The following is a 26822-nucleotide window of genomic DNA, read 5'->3' on the forward strand; positions in this document are numbered from 1 at the left end:
CATTTATGTACGTGAGGATAGCAAAATAAAGTAAACTGTGACATTATACCCAAAAATTATTCATACAGTGGACTACCAGTAAAATTTATAAAAATCTGGGACTAAAAATTATTCAGACACTTTGACCTGACCATGTTTTGCTTATGTGTTTTTTTCTTTAATTGCTAATGCGCAATGTTTTTACACCACAGACTGAACAAAATTAAGCATTGCTTGGAAATTGGTTGACCTAAATTGGTATTATCTAATTGTGTACTTAAATTTAACATCTGACAGCTATTCTGAACAAAAATGACTAAATGAAAATTATGAATATTGGGATGAAAATAAATTGAATTTGAACCAAGGTGTCAGGCTCTTGAAGGCTCTTATATTTCAGAAATCGGTCCCAGGTGGTTCACGTTTCCTTTTCAACCATACAAAATGATTTTCAGCCGTTAGAAAGAATGACAGGTTAAGAACTAAGTAAGAGACTGTGTTGCCATGGTAATCCTAGAATACCAAGAAAAACCCGTGGCATAACAACAGAAGAATTTTAAGCGCAGGGGCCGCGGTTCATAAAGTTGAGCTCGAGGGCCCACCCGCCCGGCCCTATCTGAAAAACAAACACGCCGAGATTGAGGATCGTGTTTGTTAGAGAACACAGCTCAACCTCAATCCTCCACAAAATGCATGTGCTTTGTGATATTTGCATATCGCCCAAAACAAACGTCCACAAACAGAAATGCATGGCTTAGAGGAGCCTGTTGTTTCCAATGCTCAGCGTCTGCATTTAAATGTTTTTCTGTTTTACATGCCTTGTCTCTCTGGGACGCCTCCAACCTGTGCTTTGAAAAACAGCTTTGAAAAGCTGCTGTTTGTCTTCCGAACTTCCTTTGCTCCAGGAACAACTGAACATTCCTTTTTCTGTCTCTTAAAAGCTTGTTTCATGCTTATGCAGATCATAAAACCCGTCTGCAGTCTAAACAGAACGCACAACTTTCTACAAACAACAGCATCTTTCTTGCTCTCATAAACACGCCGGGGTCAATCGCCTCCTCCACAGACCATGACCGCCGTATCACAAACCCCACGCTCTCAGCCCCCAGTGACACAGAGGATGATTTTCATTAACCCAGGGAAATGCAAAAGCCCGTCGGGATCAAATATGAATACGTGTGTGTTCACGGTGTGTGTGTGTGTTCACTGCTGTGTGTGTGCACTTTGGATGGGTTAAATGCAGAGCACTAATTCCTAGTATGGGTAACCATACTTGGCCACATGTCACGTCACTGTCACGTCACTCAGGCACATGGTTTGACCTTCTTTTGGGCTCCACTTTGCCCCACTGAACTCCTCTGCGTCCCTCCCATGCTTGCCAGGGGCCACTGGATTGTTTGTGTCCACACTTTTAGATCATGCATAGCTGATCCACTGTGTGTAGTGTGGAAATTAACAGTCGTAATCAGTGATTTATGACTGGCTCGAGTCGGTGATATGAATGGACATGCAAATGCAAACGTACAAGATACACATGCAAAATGCAGATATACATGATATACATACACAGAAAAAAAATCACTGTCTAAACAAAGGCCCATTCACACCAAGGACGATAACTATATCTATAAATATAGTTAACTAACTATAACTATAAAAGTATATATATAACTATATAGACGATAACTATAAAAATCGTTCTCAATATTAAAGAATAGCAGAGTCCACACCACAGCTATAACGATAAAGGCACAGAGAAACGATATCATTGGAATCACTTTCAGAACAACTTTTTCCAGCTGATGAACGATACAAACATTGACACCCAATCAGAATCCATCCTGGCTTAAATCAGTATTTTTTTCTGTACCTAGTAAACTTATACAAACATCTATAAAATTGACTCAGCTATAACGATAAAGGCACAGAGAAACGATATCATTGGAATCACTTTCAGAACAACTTTTTCCAGCTGATGAACGATACAAACATTGACACCCAATCAGAATCCATCCTGGCTTAAATCAGTATTTTTTTCTGTACCTAGTAAACTTATACAAACATCTATAAAATTGACTTGAAAATTAATATTTGTTTATTTTTCAACCTCAAATGTTTTTTTTAGCAAAAACGTAACACAAATATTGTTATATTTATATTTAAAACAAGACAAAAAATTAGTTTTTATTCACACGATGACATGTACTGTATTATTCTTTTTGTTTTAAAGAGATGAATACTTTTATTCGGCAAGGACTCATTAAATCGACCAATAACAGATAATATATATAAAAAAATATCTTTTGTTCTGTTCTGCTCTTTTGAGCTTTCTATTCATCAAAATATCTTGAAAAAAGGGTCACAATTTCCACAAAAAAATTAAGCCACACAACATTTTATGACATTGATAATATGAATAAAAAATATTTAAGCACTGAATCAACATATTAGAATGAACATGTGAGACTGAAGACTGGAGTAATGATTGCTAAAAATTCAGCTTTACCATCACAGGAATAAATTACATTTTAAAATATATCAAAATAGAAAAGAGTTATTTTAAATTGTAATAATAATTCACAATTTTACCATTTTTCCTATATTTTTCATGAAATAAATGCAGCTTAGTTGAGCATAGGAGGCTTCTTTAAAAAACATTTACTGTAAATGCACACTTCTGAAGATAAATGTAAACATATTCAAATATACCACTAAGCTTGTGACACTGTTTTGTGGGATTGCCTTCACAGCAATGGATATGTATGACACTACCTTAGATTTTTTTATTTATTTTTTTTGCGTCAGAACTAAACCATGATGCTAAAAAATGTTGCCTAGATGGGCAGCTCACTGCATTTTGGAAAAATGCTACTGTCTCGCTTTGTCTATCATTATCGGTCAGTGTTCTGGAAAACGGAAATGTGCTCTCCGACCAACCATGTAATTTCTGCATGCCAACTTCAAAGCCACAAAGTCTCTTCTCAACTGCATCAGGAACAGCAGGATGAAAGCTGATGTCTGTTTGTCATGTCAGGCATACAAACGACTGCAAGCATCTAATTCACGCTTTCCTTCCTCTTTCCTTATCAGCTGAATCTGATATGGCCTCAAACACTAATCGGTGAGGGAAAACAGGAACAAAACAACCAAAGGACGTGCTGATTGAAGACCTAGTGGCTGTAATGTCATAAAGACCATAATGGAGAACAGGACAATATAATGTCCTTTAATGTGCAAAAGATAAAGAGAGCCCAAAACAGGTGTAAAATGATCATAGGTAATGCTAATAATGCACATGAAATGAAATAATATAAAAACAACCCAAATAATACTTGAAATTACATTTACATTGACTTTCAGCTTTGTAAACTCTGTAGTTTATGAAGGACAGCTATATTTTAAGATGGCATCCATATTTAATATATGCGTTTATGTTTTGCTAGCAAGCTACAATGTATTATCTAGGTCTGTCAGTCTGGCCTTGCAAAAATCTGACAGGCATGATTTCAGTGGAACTAAAGTGCTTACAAAACAGTGTTTCAGTCTGATTGATACTAAACTTTTAAAGTATATGTAAACATACTTACTCATCATGATTAATTTACTCTGCAACCGAATTTGTGATTAAAGGCAGAGTAAGTGATTTCTGGTAGCCAATGTTGATATTTGAAATCACCAAAACAAACTCACATACCCTGCCTTTAAGTGAGAGTATTATTGCGTTGGTCATGTGATCTCAATATGGCGTTTATAATGAGAGACCACCCTTAAGAAGAATAAAATATCTCTTTCTATACAACAGATTTTATGCTTTTCTTTGGCTATAAGATACTTTAAATGGAAAAAAACAAGTGCACATATATTGAGATGGCATCCATCTATGTAAAGTATTACAAACTGGAAAAGTTTTCTTCAACATGTGTTGGCCATTAAATACATCATAAATGGAACTGATTTGAGGTTTCAGGAAGAGAAAGAGAAAATCAGCCAGTTTTCCCAACAAAATAACGAATCTCCTCTAGGGCTTCTGTATTCAACAATGCGACTGCTGTTGTTCTAGAACGGTTTAATTGTGTGGTTATTGCTTTGTATATTATTTACGTAAACATGCCGATTGGTTGGACTCTTAATGAGCCGCCCCTGGGAAAAAGTCGTCCTTTATGGAAGAGATTATAACCAACTCGATGCACTCCCAAGATTGCTGTTAGCATGCATTGCACACATGTACAATGAAATGACACATTTACAACACTGTAATCAGAAATCAGTTTGGACTCTGGGGTTAACCAGGGGGTTGATTAGAGATCTGGGCGAGAGGCAAGATCACCATCTTCTAAATAGAATTACAGCTCAAGAGAGATGCACTAATGTCATAAAGAAATGTCAACAAGAGCTTAATAAAGGCCTCACACAACCATTAGCAGACTTGTAAAAGCTTGAAGCTGCTTTGAGGAGAGACGGCTAATGAAGTGGCTGGCAGTGAGCTGAGAGAGTAGCGAATCGGTATGCGGTTTCACAAAATGGCTAGCAACACTTTAAAAAAATAAAGGTTCCAAAAGTTTTTTTTTTTTTTTTTGCAGTGATTCCACAGAAGAACAATTTGAGTTCCCCAAAGAACCTTTTCAGTAAGAAACATTTAGAACATTGCAATGATCTAAAGAACCTTATCTTCTATAAAGAACCTTTTGTGCAATGGAATTTTCCATGGATGTTAAAGGTTCTTCAAGGAACCATAGTTTCCAATAAAGAACCTTGATTTTTTAAGAGTGTACGCAAGCTGAAGTGTATGTGAGAGGCAGACAGAGAAAGAGGTGATGACAAAACAATGAAGTCTGTATTGATGGTAAAAAACATATTAAGCATAGCCTAGGGCCATGACGTTCTTTTCAAGCTTGTAATACAGGTGCGAGGACTGACTTACACTGGTGACTTTGCGGTAGATCTGCGCAGCGTTTTGGCACTCTGAGTAAGGGTACTCTGATGTGGTCATCTCCAGGATGCACATGCCAAAGGCATAAACATCAACAGCTTCATTATATTTCTCCTCGTACATCTCTGGAGCCATAAACTCTGGTGTTCCTGTGTGCAAGCAAAAACAAACATTAAGTGACCATTTAGCAGGCACTTTCATCCAAAGCAACATACATACCCTGTTGAAAAAAACAGCATATGCTGGTTAGGTATGTTTTGAAGCTGGATTAAGCTGGTCCTTAGTTGGTCATGAGCTGGTTTATGCTGGTCCTGAGCAGGAGCTAGTTGCTTAGGACCAGCTAAGGACCAGCTTAAACCAGCTGCCATGCTTCAAAACATACCTAACCAGCATATGTTGTTTTTTTCAACAGGGTATTACATGGAATAACCTTGTATAAAGTGTCTTGCTCAAGTGCACAATTCTGATCCCAGAGCGCTAGTTGGCCCACCAAGTGACTGAATGTTAAATGTGCTCTCGTAAACATGAACAGTACATTTGAGATCCAAGTTGAACTTAAACTTGATATATTGGTTGTGCTTTCCTGATGTCCCATGCAGGTCACACATTCTTTACTTATTCATGTCATTGTACTCTCCTAATCTGAGCGCGAGTAGATCAGATTTTAAACTCTGTCGAGCCAATGCTGAGCTAATGAGCTAATGTGATACAAGCACCACTGTATATAAGCAAGGTGAGAAATCTGTGTCAATCACTTGTTGTGGGATGAATACAGTTGACAGAGTAAACAAACAAGGTAAGCCTATAGTAGAGGTAGCTCAGGGCACTGTTTACAGTAACCGTTGTAAAGGTCAAAGAAAGTTCTGCTGGAGTGTTTGAAGAGAAATTGTTGACATGGTAACATCTAAATTTAATAAGCAGTAAACTGAAATTTTTTGAACTCACCAATGACACTCTTGGCAAATGAGGCACTCTTGAGAGTAGCTAGGCCCAAATCACCAATCTTAACAGATCCAGTGGGGCCAGTGATGAAGATGTTGTCACATTTAAGGTCTCGGTGGATTATGGGAGGTGTTCGGGTGTGCAGGAAGTGAAGGCCCTTCAGGATCTGCTGACTCCAACGCTGGAGGAGCTTCAGCTTCATCTCTTTGAACCTTTTCAGGTACCTGCAGGTAAACAGGTCGGCATTGTAGTTATAGTAGGCATAATTTTTACTAAATTCTAAAGCAGCAGCAGCATGTGTATTCTTCATGAAGAAGGCAATTGACCCTTCGCCAGGAGTTTGATTGACAGGCGATCTGACCATCATCCCCATCGCCTGATCATAACGCCAAATCTGCCATTTTGTCTGACAAACAAACCAGACTGGAGATTAGATTAACCTTGGTGGACTTAAACTTGAAAAATGGTGTGTATTGACGTCTTTCCGCGGTTGAAACAAGATACCTTCTAATGTTCATTCATGTTTATTTTGTGCTATAACTAGTAAAGAGGAAGAGATGATCGGTTCACGTTCCGCTTGAACTGAGGCGCTACAGCGATCTGTCACGACACATTAAAGAGCCACAAAATGGTATTTATTGTTTGAATTTCTTAAGAAATGACTAAATTTGTTCATACCAAAGGTAACCTGCTCTGTCTTGTGTGTCAGCATGTTGTCAGTGTCCTCTTTGCTCCGCAATGTATTTTAAAGGGGGCAGGTCTTTGTGAAGGGTCAATTCCAGAATGTATTATTAGGAAATTGCACTGTTATCTTCGCAACATGCTAATGACAAGCTCTACTGAAATCAATTGTGAGTTCAGTCTCCCATGCAGAGCAATATTTTGATGGACTATGTAGGCAGTTGGCAGTTAGAAAGATCACTAGGCTTGGAACAGAGCTGTGGACTTTCATTTCATTCTCCTTTATGTCATTTTATGGTACTCCTGCTATGCAACCTATGACAGCAATCTGCGCAGCATTATGTCACAAAGTGCGGTGCAATCTGGAATGGAGCCACTTTTAATGAACAGTCAAATTAAACTGAATATAAAATTTGTTTCATAATATATGCATACAGGGATATATATTTAAACTATGGTGGCGGCATAGTTGTGAACAATTTGGTTTGTTATCCATTAGAGGTTGTGAGTGAGGCAAAAAAAAGCTACAGTATTCCATTTATCGAGAAAGACACTTTTCTTCTAGAGTTAGCAACTCTGGATAAAAGTGCCTGCAGAATGACAAAGCACAGTTATTATTCCGACAATGGGTGGAAAAAAGCAGTTGGGCTTCAGTGTCTCGTGTGAGAATACACAGAATGAACAGTTTATTTACAGGAGAGACAACTTTTTGTGTCTTTGTACTGGCATCTTTAATGGCCACACCATCTGCAAGTACTTTTGTAGCAATTTTATACAACTATGCTTGGACTAAACTTACGTCTTCAGTGTCCCTGACGTCATGAGTTCCGTCACAAGGATGATGCACTTGTGTCCTTTCATGGTGGACTTCCATGAGTCATAGAAACGGACGATGTTTGGATGCTGCAGGCACTTCAGCATCTCCACCTCTTCACTGAACCGCTGCCGTTCCACTTTCGTCAGCCTTCGGGTCTGTCAGAGAGACACATATTTCAAGTAAATTTATGGGTTAGTTCATTCATGTTCATACATGATGGGACACTGAGTCTGGGGAGCTCTGTACACTTTGTGACTCGTAGGACTGTTCTATGACAATTGAAGTTGAACCACATTCAAGTTGAAAGTGACTTCAGTGGCTGGGAATTCAAAACAACACTTGTTAACCAACCTTCAGTTCTCGACTTTTAGAACAACTGTTGTTATTAAGTCTTTTTTGCCATTTAGTCCCTTTTCTTTGACGTTTAACTTGTTTAATGCGATTTACCCAAGTAAGTCATGTTCCTGTGTGAGTCCTATTAACTAATCAAGTTTTACAATTAGGTTAAGGGTTGGGGGTTTGTACAATGTTCTTATAAACCAATAATATCCTTCCCATTTCAGAGGGATGTTAGGGTTTAAATAGGTGTAATGCCTTCAATCTATGATTGTTTGATTGAAATATTATTCCTTGTTCTCAGAAAAAGGTCAAGTAATGTCAAAAATTGACATGAAATTATCCATTTATTTACAGAAGCTTCAGAACGCCACTGCAAATAAAGTATAAACTGAGATTAAGCACACCAGAACTCCCTGACAAATCAAAACACAACTTACTAAATGATGTTAGCAGCGATTCTGTGTTTTTAAAGTATCAGAAATGCAGTAGACATCAAATTGTGCCAAATCCATAAGCTGGCACACAGTATATGCAAAAAGAATCTGTGCTACGCACATGGAAAAACTGACAGCGCTGTCTTCTTTCATAACTTTGATTTGCAGCTCTGGGCTTTAAAGGCTGAACTGCATAATTTTCTGTAAAAGAAGGAGGTAGTTGACAAAAGTTGTTGGTCAAAACACATATGGCAGCCCTGAGTTTGTTTGCATTTCCACATCTGGCTCTCCAGACAGCTTGACCTGTCCCACACATGACATTATGTCAAAGGCAAAGCCAGATGGTGCCAACAACATGGGGGCCCCTTTCAGTCTCAGGCCCCCGAGACAGGTGACAGGTCAACCGGACCGATGACTGCCTCATGCTCATGGTTGTTGGTCTGTAACAAACAAAAACACACTCAAAACAGAGTACTGATTGTCCAGAATGAGTTCACGCGTGAATTATGTTTGTTGCTTTAGGTAGACAAGCCTACCGTGAACACAAAACTTTGAAATGCTCAGTGAAAAGGCTCATTTCAGGTGCTTAGGCTAATGGATAACATCTTTCTGATAGAACATTCTGAATGTGGGGCAAAGACAGTTGGTTATGTAACCAAGGCAGATGAGGACATTCTTGACAGGTTTGGATGAAGTTGGCGGGAGTGAAGGGTGAAGAGTGCATGAGCGTGTTGAGAGTGCATTAATAAGAGTAATGTGGTAATATGGTGCTGCAAGGAAAGTAGGAAAGAAGATCCAGCGTCCTGTATGTGAGGAATGCTGTTGCGTCTCTGAAAACGCTATTTCAGGATGCTACAGTCCAGGAAAAACAGCTGTGTGAAACTTATTCTCTCATTCCCTCAGTTGCTTTCCGCTGCCAACCCACAATTTCCCTTCAGATAAACGGTTCTCATCTTGTTTTGCTTCACAATAAGTGATTCTCAACTGGTTTTGCTTAATAATAAGTGGTTCTCTGCTGGCTTTGCTACACGATAAACAGTTCTCACCTGATTTTGCTTCACAATGAGTGGTTTTCAACTGTTTTTTGCTTCACAATAAGTGCTTCTAAAATTGCTTTGCTTCAGGACCAAAATTGCAAATAAAGAAGCAAAAAAATTGTGTAGATTTTAAAATAAATTGCATACTTATATTGTAAAATCATGAACTGCATAGGTCCAATAATATGCATAATTATTTACATGAAATACTTTTTAAAAATTTGAAAAAAAAGAAGAAACTAATAAGAATAAGAATAAAAAAACACTAAAATGATTTGTCTTTAGCAAGTGACATTAATTTGCTCAAATACAGATGCGTTTTATTGTATATACAGTACCTTTGCTGAGAACCTCTGCCTTAGATTGACTCTCAGCGATCAAACACAATCCAGATTTATAAAGATAACAGTAACAGCTTTAGCCCAGAAAGTTAAAGAGCTTGACGTTCTGATCTCCTGCTACTTTTCAAGAATGAATAAACACTTCCTTTTCAATATCAGCTTAGTCCAGTGGAGAATCTAGTTGGGTAATTATAGCCATTTAAAAAAGAAATAGATACAGCTTAAACACACACACACACACAGAGAAAGTATACTATTCATATGGACATGCTCCTAAGCAAAACACTATCATGGTATATGGTTCCGTGACTGGATGAAGAATCTATCAGACATGTTTTCTAATCTGTGCTCCCTGGTATGTAACGTAGGCTCTTGTAGTAACTGTTTCAGGCAGAAGCCCAGTTCTGGTGGTTAGTGGACTGGTTCTTAGCTGTGGCTGCCAGTGCAGATTAGCGCTAAACTAACTGCTAATGGAACCACACTCAGAATGACTGCCTTGAGTTTTACTAGAGAGGAGACTGACCACTCACAGAAATCTGAATGGGAAAAAATCGCAACACTTAATGTGGAGGCTATAGGAATGCAAGTCTTGCCTTTCATTTAAAAAAGCTAACATCTTTTTAGTAGAGTTTGTTTATGCTGCAGCCTAAGATACATTACTGAAAACCTGACAGACAGTTTTGGAGATTTGGACATGATTTTCTTCTCACAGGCTGCATGCAAAAACAAACATACAACATTACCAGTCTAGTACAATTTAACAACAAATTACTCTGATTCGGTTCTTTTTGGGGAATTAAAAACATACATGAGGCAGTGCTTTAAATAAAACACTATGTGACCAGCTACTGTTTTGGATCACTTTGAAATGCTGCCATTGCAATTGGACTCGAATCGAATCAAGTGCTTGTGAATCTAAATTAAATGTAATTGGGAAATATGTGACCAATTCTAACTGTCTGATCTACCTACTGAGGGAAAAAATCTGCTTATAACATCTATTCATCAGTTCTTTGTACTTTAGCAGGGACTTTCCATCCAAGCTGTTTGTTGAGTACTTAAAGAGTCTGTCTCATGAGGGTCGTTTTTCATGAAAGGAAAGCGATGTCCTTGATAGCTAAATAATCTTATTTGCACATTCATCAACCCCAAGTGTGGGAAACTCAGCACCATAAGTCAGCGCATCTGTTAAACACACTCCATGAGCCATTATGCAACACAAAGGCCATGCAAACAAGAATAGGTCTTAAAATATACTATGAAGTGGGGTTTCTTTACTACAGCATGTCCAAAAATGCATAAACAGAGAATATGTTAAACTGGACACTGGCTTAGTAATGCAGAACCTGTAATTTTAGTTTATGATGGCGGTCAGTGGCAGGCTGTGATTGGGGTTTCTGAGAGCGGTCGTGACGTCAAAGCAGACATATAATGTATTCCAGACAAGGGAAAGAGCACATGTGTAATATGCATTTACAGCACTGATCATAAACTGGGAAGAATGGAGGATGCGGTGTAATATTGTTTGAGCATGTGGGGGGGTTACAAAGCCCTGCTATTTATCAGGAACAAGCTGTGTCAGCTCGAAGATACGCTTTTCTCAATACAGTCTCAATGGATCCAGTGCTCTTTTAACAGATACACAGAAAACATCCATGACTTCCCACAAATGTGCCTGTGAAGAGAAGCAGCATTTTAAATAAAAAGAAAAGATAAGAACTGCCTCAAGGAAGGCTCTAGGCAAATATACTATATAACTTAGATTAGAAATTTTAAATTGTTGTAAATGCTTCAATGTTTTATATAGGCTAACTCAGTAATCTCATGTGATAATATGTGGAATAATTTGAATATAATAGAATTTGATGCTGATTGTTTGGACCAGCGGCATTTCATTTACTCGTTGATATTCAAAGGCTTCAAGGGCAAAACAGGCACACATTTACTAAAATCTGCCTTGACTTTCAGAGAAATAATTCAAAAAATAATCCTTGAATATTTGGCCCAACAACCACAGGAAAGAAAAACAAGTAAATGTGCAAGTGCAATGTTTTCGCACAATTTTAACACTTGTTTACTGGTAAAGGAAGCATTTTTTTCTAAGCAGATAATTTAATAAATTGCATTTCTAATTTTTTTGTAAGTAGTTCTGATTAAAAATATGCCTTAAACATAAATGCTAATTATTTCAGCCCCACACTCTTGTTAACATGGAGCAATTCTCTACATGTATACCAAGCAACAGTTACCATGTCTGTGCAAGTACTCATATTACATGGGTCATCAGACTCCACATCTGCTCTCTGGGCAGTGTATTCTTAGCCTACACTGGAGAGCAATGAATATTTGGCTCTGCGTGTCACTCTTACCTAACCGGTGTTAGGGTGTTTATAGACCCTTCACTTGCCTCTGTGTATTTCAAAATGACTGAAGGCCAGGATATGAAGATAACAGCTATAATGATGAACTAAAGAATGGATAATGTCACCAGACACACATTAGATAGCATAATTAAGATAAACTGCTGTCTAGGAATGAATGTTTTTCAGCATACAGGCCGCAATGAAGACTCTGCCATCACTTACTCATTCTCGTGTCATTCCAAACCTGCATGACTTTCCTTCTACATTTACATTTTTCAAAATATCTTCTTTTGTGATCCATACAAGAAAGACCTGAAGAATGGTAGAAGATGGTCTGAAGCAGTAGCTGCTAACGTTAGGTGACAACATCACAAGTTCATCCGAGGTTGAAATGGGCTACTGGAAACTTCTCAGGTTCCTCTCTGGTATCTGAGATGATGGGGCTGATCTCAGTGTAGGAGTGAAAGCCAAGTACTTCCAAAGATACCCGTGGTAATCCATATACAGTGGGTACGGAAAGTATTCAGACCCCCTTAAATTTTTCACGCTCTGATCCACATGGTTGGACTCAGGAGGTTGAAGAGGGCTGGTAACCTGCCAGATGGGTCACCTGAGATCTCACTAGAATCCAGAGGTCCAAAAGAAGAATTGCATGTCACTACCGCCTAAACAAGCTGTAATACAGGGTCAGAATGACATGGGGGTGAGAAAATTATGACAAAGTGATCATTTGGGTGAACTATTCCTTTAAACCTCCTGTCAGGCAGGAGGAAGTTTGGCATGCTCAAGGAAGCCAGTGGAACGATGGATGATTTCTCCATTACGTAAGAGACGAATCAATCTAGAACTAGCAGACCTAATGCCTCAATGGAAGCTTCCTCTCTATCTCCCTCCGCATTATGAAAGTCCAAGATTTATGGATCACCAAAACACCACAAACAGCCTCTTGCTGTAATACAAAACAGACTGTACATGTAAAATTGACAAGGTGGAAATGAGCTGTGGAAATATCTGCTCATTTCCCACAATGCTGGTGTGTTTGTCTGAACAGAACCAGATGCTGAGAAGCTCTATCACCGATTTGACATTATTAAACTGAACAGGTCTGATGCATGTATCTGACACCATTTATTGTTCAGAAAAAAACATGTTTGAGCACTTAGAAAATATAATTACTTAGGCAGGACTGCACATTGCATAAGAAGGTATGGAAAAAAACTACAATTGAAAAATGCAATGCATTTTTCAAATAGATTTCCCTTAAGCCAGCAATTAAAGCTAATTGCTTCTTTAAAAGTAAAACTAATTGGAAAAATTCATTGCATTTTTTAGATCACTTTAATAAAGAAAACTGAGTTAAAACTCAGAAACTTGAGTAAAAATAGTATTAAAAAAAAAAATTATTAGGTAACGTCTATCTAGCTGAAAAATTAGTTGCACTTTTTAGATCACTTTATTGAAGACAGAGTTAAAACTTGAGCAAAAAAATCTAAATAAAATACATATAAAACAAAACAATACAAAATAACAAAACAATGCAATGTCAATCTAATTGAATTTTTTTCTTTTAATACCACTTTAATGGTAAATAAATATAGTTCACACTCTGAAAAAGTAAATAAATAAATAAAACAATACAAGCAATTCCTATTTATTTCTATTTAATAATAAAAATCATTGCACTTTTATACCACTTGAAATTTAGTAAAAAAAAAAAAAACAGTATATCAAATATAATATTAACATATTTATAGTGTTTAAAAACATTACTCAAAATATGTGAAGAATGTGGGTCGTTTGACTAATATAATAACGTATTACAGTTCATGTTCTGTTTGTATTCCCTTGGCTTTCATAGGAGCTAATAACACATTTCTTTATGATTTTATGATCTATTTTCCTCTACAAGTTTGTGCTTCTAAATGATAGTAAGTTAGTTGTGCTCGAGGCGTTGGCTTGACTCCTTTCTCTTCACTAGTCGAGTGTGTACGTCCTGCCTGAGGGAAGGGAGGCCGTCTGCTGGCTGTGTGGAATGTCTCATTAAAGCAGCATCTCGCTCATAAAGCTCTCAGATCTATAAAGGGGACTGGGGATCCTGCACATCTAGATGTTCCTTATTTTAAGATTTCACTGGAGCCTCTGGCAGCACTTGTACTAGATTACCACATACAGTACACCCGAATAACAGCTAAAGTCAGAGTCTGTAACAACAAAAACATCCATCAATAGAATGATAGTTCATTTTTATTACAAAAGCATGGAGTAAATCAACAAGCTATGAGAAGCTGCACTCTGAGAATAAGGACATAAAGTGTTTGATCATAGTTAACGTAAATCAAAGTGTTTTTCTTTGGCAACTGTAGGCTGTTAAATGACTGGCAGAACTATAAGGGTTTATTGTTTTTCAGCAGTAAAAGGGAAACATTTTGCTGCCATTTTCCCATTTCAGGCAGCATCTACAGTAGTGAGGGGCAGTTTTAAGTTAATATATCAAACTGAGTTGGTTTGGCATATTTAATACCAAACAGAATGGATAAATGCAGGTTTTTAACCTAAAGTCTTTTTATTCTGGCCCAAGAACAGAAGCTTGGAGCCAGTGAATATGAATGGAAGCTGGAAATCATGTGTGACAGATATATAAAATGACTAACCACTGTTTGTTTTGTTTTATGTTATTTCAATACATCTGAAACACAGTGCTCTCCAAAAGAAAAAAATACAAATCCCTTTTATTTTGCTTTGAACTGAAAAGGGACAACATTTAGCCTACTATGAAAGCATGTTTTTATAAAAAAATATATAAATAAATAAAAATAAATATATATATATATATATAATTTATTATTATTATTTTTTTAATCTGCATTCTAATTGATCTGTTCCATTCTAAACTTAATTCGCTTGTTAAGTGGTGACGTAAGGAATACTGTTTCCGGGTCCAAGCCTCAACTCGTTTCACTTGGGAATACTATCTCAGCAGCCGTTTATGAGCACTGACTGTTCATTCATATAAAACATTAAAGCTAAATGTTTTCAAACTTACGGTGTGCAGTACAGTCTCCGTGCTCACAGCGTCCCAAACACAAATAATTTTTATATTTATTTATTTATATTTTCATTGTCTGGCTATCTGGGTTTTCGGCATGGAGTTAAAGATTAGGATTATAATTTTTTTTGGTAGTATTATTTCACATTGTGAGTGTATATTAGCAGTGTTCGTTTTTTCTCGTGGCATCTGATAGAGCGTTTGAACCTGGAAGCGGAGACGAGTGACGTCAGACTTAAAGGGTTAGATCACCCCAAAATGAAAATTAGTCCATGTTTTACTCACCCTCAAGGCATCACGACTTTCTTCTTTCAGACGAATCCAATAGGAGTTATATAAAAAATTGTCCTGGCTCTTTCAAGCTTTATAATCGCATGGGTGGGTTTTTTTGTTCAACCGTCCAAAAGTAGTGAAGTAAATCGCATCCATCCATATTAAAATGCGCATCACACGGCTCCAGGGGGGTGAATAAAGGCCTCCTGTAGCGAATCAATGCGTTTTTGTAAGAAAAATATCCATATTTAAAACGATATAAACACCTTTTTCTCACTTCTGCTAACTGTCATAGGCGGAAGCCGTTCCAGTGGATGACGTAGGACGTATGTGTAGCGCATGCGGCGGTGATTCGTGACGAACGCGGAAGTGAGACGGAGAGAGAGCAAAACAAAACGCCGGTCACGAATGAGAAGCACATAATGAGGATTTGTAAAGAAAAATGCCAGAGGATTTCGATATTAGCCAAGAGAAGATTGGTTTTCCTTTGCTAAAGTAAGGAAACTTTGCTTCCTTTGCTCCTGTAAACAAACGTTGGTTTTCGCGAGACTCACCGGCGCATGCACTGCGCCTACGTCCTACATCATCCGCCGGAAAGGCAGTCTCTCGTGAATGCGCGTACGACATTTAGCGGAAGTTACACAAAACTGTTTATATCATTTTACATATGGATATTTTTCTTACAAAAACACATTGATTCGCTACAGGAGGCCTTTATTCACCCCCCGGAGCCATGTGATGCGCATTTTAACTCTTTCCCCGCCAGCATTTTTGAAAAAAGTTGCCAGCCACCGCCAGCGATTTTGATGATTTTCACTCAAATTTGATGGCCTCCAGTATATTTACTGTATGAATATTTGAATATGCAATACACCAAAATAAAGATCAGAGCCTCTACTTTTAAACAAAAAAAGTTTTATTCTAGCTTAAAGCATTCTTTTTTTATCAACACTTGAATATAGAAACATGGAAAGTCGTAAAAACTCGTCTTTGGGGGGAAAGTGTTTTCTTGTAAAAGACGAGATAACTCGTCAATGGCGGGGAAAGAGTTAATATGGATGGATGCGCTTTATTTCACTACTTTGGGACTGTTGAATAAAAACACCTGCCCATGCCATTATAAAGCTTGGAAGTGCCAGGACAATTTTTAATATAACTCAGATTGGATTCATCTGAAAGACGAAAGTCATAAACACCTAGTATGCCTTGAGGGTGAGTAAAACATGGACTAATTTAAATTTTTGGGTGAACTAACCCTTTAACAAGCAGATTTGCAACCAATCTGTTGCATTCTATTTCTAACCTTAAAGAGATAGTTCACCCAAAAATGAAAATTCTGTCATTAATTACTCACCCTCATGTCGTTCCAAACCTGTAAGACCTTCGTTAATCTTTGGAACACAAATTAAGATATTTTTGATGAAATCCGAGAGCTTTCTAACCCTCCATAGACAGCAACGGATCTACCATGTTCAAGGCCCAGAAAGGTAGTAAGGACATCGTTAAAATAGTCCATGTGACATCAATGGTTCAACTTTAGTTTTATGAAGCTACAAGAATACTTTAACGAAAAAAAAAACTTTACTGAACAATTTCTTCTCTTCTGTGTCAGTCTTCACTGCACGTTTTTGTTTTTTCGTTGCGCACAAAAAGTATTATTGTAGCTTCATAAAATTAAGGTCGTTAACAAAAATAACAACTTTATTCAACAAATTCTTCTCTTCTGGGTCAGTCCGCCACCATTCATGCATTGTGGCACTCTCGTGAATGGCAGTGGACTGAACCGGAAGAGAAGAAATCATTGAAAAAAGTCGTTATTTTTGTTTTTGCTGCGCACAAAAAGTTTTCCCACAGCTTCATAAGATTACGGTTGAACCACTGATGTCACATGGACTAATTTAACGATGTCCTTACTACCTTTCTGGGCCTTGAACGTGGTGGATCCGTTGCTGTCTATGGAGGGTCAGAAAGCTCTCAGATTTCATCAGAAAATATCTTAATATCTTGAATACCTATTTGTGTTCTGAAGATGAACGAAGGCCTTATGGGTTTGGAACGACATGAGGGTGAGTAATTAATGACACAATTTTAAATTTTGGGTGAACTATACCTTTAATTGGCAAACAAGTAAAACTGACCCAATACTCTTCAAAAATGAAACATCGAGTATGCTTAGTCCATATCACATAATTAATCAGGCATCATAGTCTGACTGTATTATGTAATAAGAAAATCATTAGTTACTTCAATCCACTTATGACAAGAAATGGGGAAGGATTTATGTTGATATTAATCAAATGCTCACTTTGAAACAAAAGGTGTTTCCAAACATTTGTAATGCACTGTAGATGACACCACAATGATACACTGACACAAATTAAAAATATCTAATTAGTGCTCAAATTATTGCACAACATGTGAACAACAAATTTCTAACCACGGAATAATATAATATAAACCATTATGACATTAATCACAGTTTTTTTTGTTTGTTTTGTTTTTTACATACCTTAACAAACTTAAAAAGATTCAAAAGTAACTTTATAAAACGGATAGTTCCGGTCCTTGATTCTGATTGGTTGAGCCGCGTTTATAACAGCTAAGGGGGTTGTAGGTAGGTTGTCGTGCCTAACAACGCCCTTTAGCTGTTATAAATTCACTGTAAACCACGGCTTATTGGGGCTTATTGCTTTACTCTCTCATCCCTAAGTGTTACTTAATAGAGTCTGAACAAGCATCAACACATGCATGGTCCACAGAGACAATACCAGGAAATATTATAAATCGGAGACAAATTGACAGAATGACAAATTACTCATGTTCATTTATAAATCATTTTCCATCACATTATCCATCCATAGAGAAGGAACCATGACTCACAGTTCTAATATGCACAGGGCGTGTGCAATAAATCTTACACAGCAATTAAACACTGGCAGTGTAGCTGACGATCCGGGCAAAAACACTATATGGCAACTCAATGTGGAACAGACGACTAACCAGAAAATGCTGCTATATGTTCTGTACGTGCAAGATAACAATTAAACACTCCTGTAACTAACTTTCCTACACAATATAATAACTCAAGTAGGCTAAATACTCATGAATTGCAAGAACAAGGCCACATATTCTTCCCTAGACACTTGTCTTTCTTAAAGTGGAAGTGAAGCAGTCAGTTAAGTTAACATTATTTAGTAAAGTGATTTCCACTTTGATTAAAAAATATATAACAAACATGATAGACATATTGTACACTTTTTATATTTTCCCTGAAGTGTATTTATTCTGTTATAATAAGGCTTTTTTTGCATCAAAAACAGTCATAATTGTGTAAATCATTTCCACCCTCTCTCTGACTAAACTGAACACTTTTTTTTGCTACTGTACTTTTAAGGCTTCTACATGTAAATTACCTCTGTTATTAACAAACTTAAATAATCAAGATCAATGAATATAATGGTCCATTGTTTTGTCAAAGAAGGAAAGCTTATCCATCTTTTTCTTATTCCAGATGTTATGTTATGAAACAAAATGACATTCAGATTTAAATGCAATGCCAACAATACAAGATAACATTTTATCTTCACATGAGGGATCTTAAACTTCAGGTTTATCTCAGTTTGAACTGTCACTAATGCAATCCGTATAAATCAAAACACTTTTACAACAGAGCACTGACGCACTCAACGGTCAAAAATTACCTCTTATAACTTATTGCACTCAAGTCATGTTGGAATTATCATTATTTCAAGACGAATTTTCTAAGGTGGACTTTCTGTGTCAAATAAAGAACTATAGAGGAAACATAATGGTATTAATCATTCGTTATTAAATTAATTGTGAATGTTGACAGAGTACAACTTAGTTTGATGTAGAATACCAACTCTTCTAGCTATGTTATGAAACAACAAGCTTGTATAACTAAAATGTGCGGTGGTGCTTAAAGGGAAAAGGAAATGGGCCACTGCATTTATTTTTCTCCTGCAAAATCACTTGAACGCACATCAAATCGTAATTATGAGCTCATAAATGCAAACGTCCCAGCATGAGGTCATTTCAAAATCAATTGGAAGCTCATTTTGCAATTAACATTTCATGTGGGATTAAAAAAATCATATGAATGTCTTAATTCAAGACTAATTGCATTGCAGCCCTCTGTTTGGCATTCATATGTTTGTCATATTTCCTCTGGTAGTATCAATATTTTGAAATTATACCTCCCAAAAGAACGAGCATTAGTACACTGCTCTTGACCCGAGTGAATAAGAACGAATAAATCAAGCTGGAAATGAAAAGTCAGGTCAATCACATTGTGGGGTGTAATATAATAAAATTGTAGTAGGTTGTGTATTGCATGCATATAGACATTTAGGCTAGATATTGTGTACAGAAATATACTACAGAAATTGCAAGTATGTATGCAAGTAGCTTGTCCTTAAAAGTATAGATCATATACAGGTTTGGAATGACGTGAGGGTGAGTGGACTTTCCTTTTAAGAGTGCTAAACCACAAAGTTTAAGCTCTGGTAACAGTAATATGCCAAAGCAACCCATACATTTTGTCATTCTACATGCTTGTTTAGTCAATGACTAAACAATATATCAGAGTACAGCTCAGATTTAATTTACTTTTGAATCTAGCAGGGTCACGTGTTCTAACTGGGTAAAGCCCCATTCACACTACAAGCGACACGCAACAACAAAGCGACACAACCCCATTCATTTCAATGGAGAGCTGGCGATTTCTAAACCACAAAGTTTAAGCTCTGGTAACAGTAATATGCCAAAGCAACCCATACATTTTGTCATTCTACATGCTTGTTTAGTCAATGACTAAACAATATATCAGAGTACAACTCAGATTTAATTTACGTTTGAATCTAGCAGGGTCACGTGTTCTAACTGGGTAAAGCCCCGTTCACACTACAAGCGACACACAACAACAAAGCGACACAATCCCATTAATTTCAATGGAGAGCTGACGATTTCCGGCGACACGAGCGACAGCGACGGATGGGGCGTGTCCAGCGACGCGACAAAGTTCAGAATCCTTCAACTTTATGCAAATGAAGAGCGACTTTCGGGAGCGACAGCCAATTGGAAAGAAGACGGTAGATCTCATGTGATCGTTCTCCTCTCAGCCGTAGATAAACAAAGGAAGAAAGTAGGCTCTGTTTCTCATTCATTTTTGTTTGTATGTACGGATTTAATTTAGATTATATTTAGCCTTTTGTCTCCAATATGTTTGTACTTAGCCTCAAGAAACCTGATTCGCTGTCAAGGCAACCAGTATTGAGAACGCCCACTAGCAATCTCATCGCCAGCCCCTGGCGACATACAAAAGTTGCTGCTAGTGTGAATGCAGATTAATAGACCTGAATGTGTCAGCGCCGATGGCCTCGTGGGCACGTGCCAACGGCACTTGTAGTGCCATTGCACTTCGGGCGTCCCAAGTTCGAGTCTCGGCTCGCGGACATTTCCCGATCCCATCCCCCCTCTCTCTCACCCACTTTGTTTCCTGTCAACCTATACTGTCCTATCTAAATAAAGGCATAAAACGCCAAAAAATAAATCTTAAAAAAAAAAAATAGATCTGAATGTGAACTCTCACTCTCCATTGAAGACAGCTGCTGTTGTTTAATTATGCAGAAACAAAACAGTGAGCAGCCGTGGCCCTACAAAAGGCCGAATGAATGTGTGAACCGTACAGAGTACAACAGAGCAAACACTACTGCAGGCAGACTCTGTGTGTGTGTGTGTGTGTGTGTGTGTGTGTGTGTGTTTGCGCATGAGAGGGCGTGTGTAAATTGTATACATGCGTCTAAGGATGAATGTGTGGTACAGAGTACAACAGAGCAAACACTCCTGCAGGCACACTCTGTGTGTGTGTGTGTGTGTGTGTGTTTGCGCATGAGAGGGCGTGTGTAAATTGTATACATGCGTCTAAGGACAAGTTTGCGCAGCTGAATTATTACATGCTGTAATTGTAGTGCATCCTGCATGACGTAAAACTTTGAATCTATTATTTATAAAACTACTTATCATCCGATCAAATCCAATCTGACTGCAACTCATTTCTAAAAACATGATTTCCATTCAGTTGTGACTTCCATTTTTTTTGGCAAATCAGCCTATAAACAACTAAATCCATATCAGATCTGAGTCTGGGGAAAGAAAAAAACACACATTATTACAAATTGTGTACATTTTAAGTATGTTACACATTTTCTAGTAATTGTTTTAGTAAAAAATGTAAAAAATTCTGGACATTAGTATTATTATATTTTTATATATTGTTTTGAAAATACTACTAGAGAGGGACAAAAAGATTGCAAAAATAATTTAACATTAATTTGGCACAATTATTTTAAAAACCATTAAAAAAAGAAAAATAGCACGTATTCCTCCAACTACATACAATATAGGCAACTATACAGGTAATGGTTAACTAATCTCATGTCATTTATTCAATCAAATTATTATATTTACATCCATATTAAAATGTAATGGCTTGCATATTGAAAAGGCCACACAATGTTGAGGATCCAGATATACGACAACTTTTTCTTCTGACTCATCTGAATTTGCAACACTTTGTACTAAAATACTCATGTTACTGTAAACCAGTGATCAGAGTATGACAACACCAGATCTGATGTAATCTCAAAAGACACACAGAGGTCACATGCTTTTAAGTCACTACATGAAAATACACAGTGTTACAGACTCTGTGTACAAAAGTTGCACAAAAAAAAAAAAGTTTCAGAAATTCCTCATCCCTTTAACGCCCTCGAGTGTATTTTTGTCAATGGCGAGGAAGGGAGTGTTGATATATAAATGGTTTTGCAACAATGATAATGGTATGCGTAGCCTATTTTGCATATGTTATCTCATTCGCACAGACTAACCTATCTGTAGCATGATAAAACCAGCTGAGATCCACTGCTGGGCACCTGCAACAAAAACAGTTTTTATGGAGCAAAAAACATGGAGATGTAATGCTTTAATGTAAAGTATCAGCCACTATTACTAAGAATGTGTTCACGCTTGTAATTCAGTTCTCTAGTTATTTTGATCCGGACCAAAAAAAAAGAAAACAATACATTTAGTTCTGGGTCGCTTAGCATTCACAACCTCATTTGTAACACCACAACTAAAAACACAAAACAATATGCATAAGGATATGGTCACAACCTGACTGGACAGCTTTTTTGACATATATTTAATAAACTTACCAAACATCCTGCTACTCTAAATGCGCTCGTGTATGTGTGTACATAACTCACGGAGAGTTTATAAAATGTTCAAGGGAGTCAAAACAGAGCTAGGAATTCCTCTGTTGAACACAAATAAGGATCTGCTTCAAGAAGACGGCCATTCTAACACATGTACTGAACTGTACAGGCAATATAGCTACTACAACGAGAGGAACCAGGTATGATTGAGCATTTTTCTTTTTTTGGGTTGCATCTTGTAACATCACACTCTACAGCACAGCAAACAACACATCATAATATTCAAGAAGACAAGACATTTTTCAAGCTGGACTTATAGAGATGCACTAGGAACTAGGGTGAAAAAATATAAGACCACAGGTACTGTAATAGTACAGACAGACGGGATCCAGCCCTGGCCACTTTCCAACAGCAACAGGTCTGATGAGATAGCATCAATTGCGACTCTACTGTATGAAAATCCTACATTCACCTGTTGCTAATCCCACTGGCTCCTCACTGACACATAATATCTGGAAAATGTCCACGTCGGAGGACACTGTAAATTATGACACTGTTTCAGAGAGGAAGACATGCATAAAAAGAAAAGAATAACACCGGGTGTAGTGGCCAAATGCTAAAAGCCAATAAAACTTCTTCCATCTGATTCAGCCAAATCTCTTCTCGTGATTTACAGTGGTGAAGTCCTAACCTAGTTCTGAAAGCCAATGTCCACACTGCACCTTATTCTTGTCAAAAACAGCCCAATTATACAGGAAGAGACAACAATTTGACATGTGAAGTGACCGACCACAGTTCAGTTTATTTGGACATGTCATTTAGGGGCGGGTTCTGAAATCAGTTAAGACTTGTTCTATGTCATGGGTCATTTAGTGCTTATTTGCAAAAAGATTTCGAACCAGTTTTTCAAGTGTATTTAACTTTCAGCTCACAAAAACTGTTACTGTGTCTGTCTCAACAATAACCTAAGGCTAGAAGTGCTGCCCATAATCTCACAGCTCTCTTTCAAAACTGCCAGTGTTTAAAGGAATAGTTCACTCTAAAATGAAAAGTCTGTCATCATTTACTCACTTTCCACTTGTTCCAGTTTCTTTCAGCTGTTGAACACAAACGAAGATATTTTGAAGAATGCTGGTAGCCAAACAGTTGACAGTAGCCAATGACTTCTAAATCATTTTTTTCCATGCTATGGAAGTCAATGGTTACCGTCAGTTGTTTGGTTACTTTTTTCCAACATATCTTCTTTTGTGTTCAAAGGTTTGGAACAATTTGAGGGTGAGTAAATGATGAGAGATTTTTCTTTTTTGGGGGGGATGAACTGTCCCTTTAATCATTAAATGTGATGCCTGAAGACAGAAACCGTTTGGTGTCTGGTTTGCCCAGGCTTGCTGACATTAAGCAACAATGGCAGGGTAGAGCCATAGTTTGTTTAAAGTACAAACAGGTGGAAAGCTCTCATGTATCCACCAGGAAAATACTTTAAAGCCTTGTTTGCGTGTACAAAAGATACGATTTTTAGATATTATGTGTACACATATTAGCCAAGTTCAAGATACAGAAAAACACCTTTAGATCTACACTACTGGTCAAAAGTTTGGAATAATTCCGTTTTCTTCATGTTTTTGAAAGAAGTCTCTTTTGTTCACCAAGACTGCATTAGATAAAAAATTCAATAAAAGCAGTAATATTGTGAAATATTATTACAATTTAAAAGAACCATTTTCTGTTTTATTATTTTAAACTGCAATTTATTCCTGTGATGCAAAGCTACATTTTCTGCATCCATCACTCCAGTCTTCAGTGTCACATGATCCTTCAGAAATCATTCTGATATGATGATTCGGGGCGCAATTATTATCAGTTATTACTGGTGCTCATTTATTAATAATGGTTCTTTTTATATGCTGAAAAACCTTTTAGTGCCTAAAACCATAACACATTTTTTCCAGGATTCTTTGATAGAAAATAGAAAATTCAATAAACAGCATATATGTGAAGCAGAATTCTTTCAGTCTTTACTAATTGTTTTCAGTGTCATTGTGAACAAATGCATTCAGCCTTGGTAAACATAAGAGGCTTCTTTCAAAAACAAATATTCTAAACTTTTGACAGGCAGTGCAATTTCTGAGTGTAATTAGTAATTAATGTTGCAGACTGAAGGTCACAAGCAAAATAATCTCCAAGATGCCCGTATGTATGAATATGAAGCATCTGATGCCAATAGAAGATGATATTAAGATAAAGTTAATATCACTACAGCCAGCACTCCAACTTGGCATTCCAAAGCCAGTCACACACAACGTCAGCATGAGCGCTGTTAAAGGCGTCTGCCGTCACTCTCATGGCTGGTGGTGATAACACCTCATTACCTGCTGATACTTTCATGTGAAATACAGCTTTCTGGGTCTGAGCTACATACATGCCTCATAAAACAGCGGGTGACCAACACCACCGCCAAAGGAAATTGCAATTAGGAGGAATGTTGCACCGCTGAAACAACTATACAGACAGACGGAGATTTTTTTTTTTTTGGATGTGTGACTCACACAACTAATTATCATCTACTATGAATAAGACCATAGTTGGAGAATCTGCCCCTACTGCTTTTGCCTTAAGAGAAGCTTATCATCACTAGGCCTGGAAGGGTCACTCTTTCAGCTGAAAGGTCAGCTTGCTGTATAGAATCCAAAACAAGGCAAAATCAATGGAAAACATGTGTCCTGTCAAGCATGTATGGAAAGTGATGACATGTCATACAATCAGCTCCTTCAGCATGCAATATACTCAGGGGAAGTGATGCACTTCCTGATATTGAACATTGGGAATATACTTCAGGTCACATTGCTGAAATATCTGACAATGAATTAAATCAAAATGGAAGGTTTGTGGAAAATGGAAGGTTTTAATCCAAGTCTTTCAGCTTTGAGGTCATCTATATACTAGTGTACTTAAAATATACATAATTAGCATTATAATATATGCAAGAAAATGGACCAAAAACACTGATGGCTCATCTTGTTTGCACAGGCGTACAGAATTTTGTGCAATAAAATGCCCTCTTGAATAAGAAAACCCTCCAAATACCACCAGCAACAAACAACCAAAGACATGTAAACTAAATGGGATGTGATGTAAATGCTTTTATCTATTTTAAAATATATACAATATAATATGTTGACAAATATTTAGTGCTAGATAAGTCATCAACCTGTTTGGTTAATTTTCTTGAAAGATATATATTTTTTTAAATGTGTATTTTTATAAATTATAATTTAATTTAATTTAATTTAATTTAATTTAATTTAATTTAATTTAATTTAATTTAATTTAAAGAATACACTAGACTGAAAAAATGGTGTAGGATTTACTAAGAAACAGTTTTCACTCAGAATTTGCTAGTAAATTTCTCAAATAATTACAAAGAAACTGCAAGTAACGTTGAATTAAACATGAAATTTTGAAGTTGAAAGACTGAAATAGAATTTTCTTGTAAAACATACTCTAATAATCTTCGTTTTATGCAAAGCTTCATTTTTATTTATTTATTTATTTATCAGTGTACAAAACCCAAACTCCAGCTTTGTGGACTCCAAAATCCACAAAACTGAGGGACATCAAAACCTCAGTCTCATTGTGAGAAGTCACATGGAAATCAAAAAGAGAAAAGTAGGATATAGTCTCACTGTTGCCTGGGAAAAAACTGATATGCTGTGCAACTGATGCCACAAGCCTTCAGGCCACAGCCTTTTTGTGAGAAGTCTCTGCAATGATGAAAAAGGAAGAGTGTCCTTCACGAGCAGAACGTGTGGCGAAGCAAGGCACGCCTCAGCCCTCTAATGATGTGTTGAGCAACAAATTTTCTTTTTACCAGCTGTTGTTGCCTTTATCCTTTTATGAATGCGTTTCATGTCTGACTTCATTGGAATAAGTGAGATAAAGGGTGTGAAATGAGAAGGATCAGCTGGTGAAATCCACCTGCTGTGCTGAATTACAGTGGGTTGTATTCAAGCCATCAGAATTATGACTTTCATGCACTACTATCTATAATCACAGTTATTAAAAAAAAATATTGACTTGACAGAGGAAAATTAGTTACATTGAAAACTAGGGACTGAAGCAGGGTGCAAAGCAGTTCATTTGGGATTTAAAGGGAAACTCTAGAGACATTCAGGCTGGTTGTTATTTTGGAGCGTATCAGCTGGACGTAAACAGCGTATGCTGTTCTGTGTCAGCTGCGTCACACGGGTACACTGTTTTCGTTCAGATCAAATCGCAACAACATAGGAAACAGATCCGGCGTGACGCAGCTGACACAGAACAGCATACGCTGTTTACGTCCAGCTGATGCTCTCCAAGATGGCGCTAGGGTGACGCGGAGGAGACGAATTGTTGAATAAAGTCTTTT

General features: G+C 37.2%; 1 protein-coding gene across 1 annotated transcript in view; it reads right to left on the reverse strand.

Moving 5' to 3' along the window:
• LOC107740640 (serine/threonine-protein kinase WNK4-like) overlaps positions 1–26822 on the reverse strand; it is a 63797-nt gene that overhangs the window by 22945 nt on the left and 14030 nt on the right. The window contains exons 2-4 of the mRNA XM_016553128.1: positions 7332–7504; positions 5855–6075; positions 4901–5058 (exon numbers count right to left, since the gene is read on the reverse strand). Coding sequence (XP_016408614.1) covers positions 4901–5058; positions 5855–6075; positions 7332–7504 — 552 coding nt within the window. The remainder of the gene's footprint in view (positions 1–4900; positions 5059–5854; positions 6076–7331; positions 7505–26822) is intronic.

The sequence above is a fragment of the Sinocyclocheilus rhinocerous genome, unplaced genomic scaffold (assembly GCF_001515625.1).
Source record: "Sinocyclocheilus rhinocerous isolate Xijiao unplaced genomic scaffold, SAMN03320098_v1.1 scaffold705, whole genome shotgun sequence".
Lineage (NCBI taxonomy): Eukaryota > Metazoa > Chordata > Actinopteri > Cypriniformes > Cyprinidae > Sinocyclocheilus > Sinocyclocheilus rhinocerous.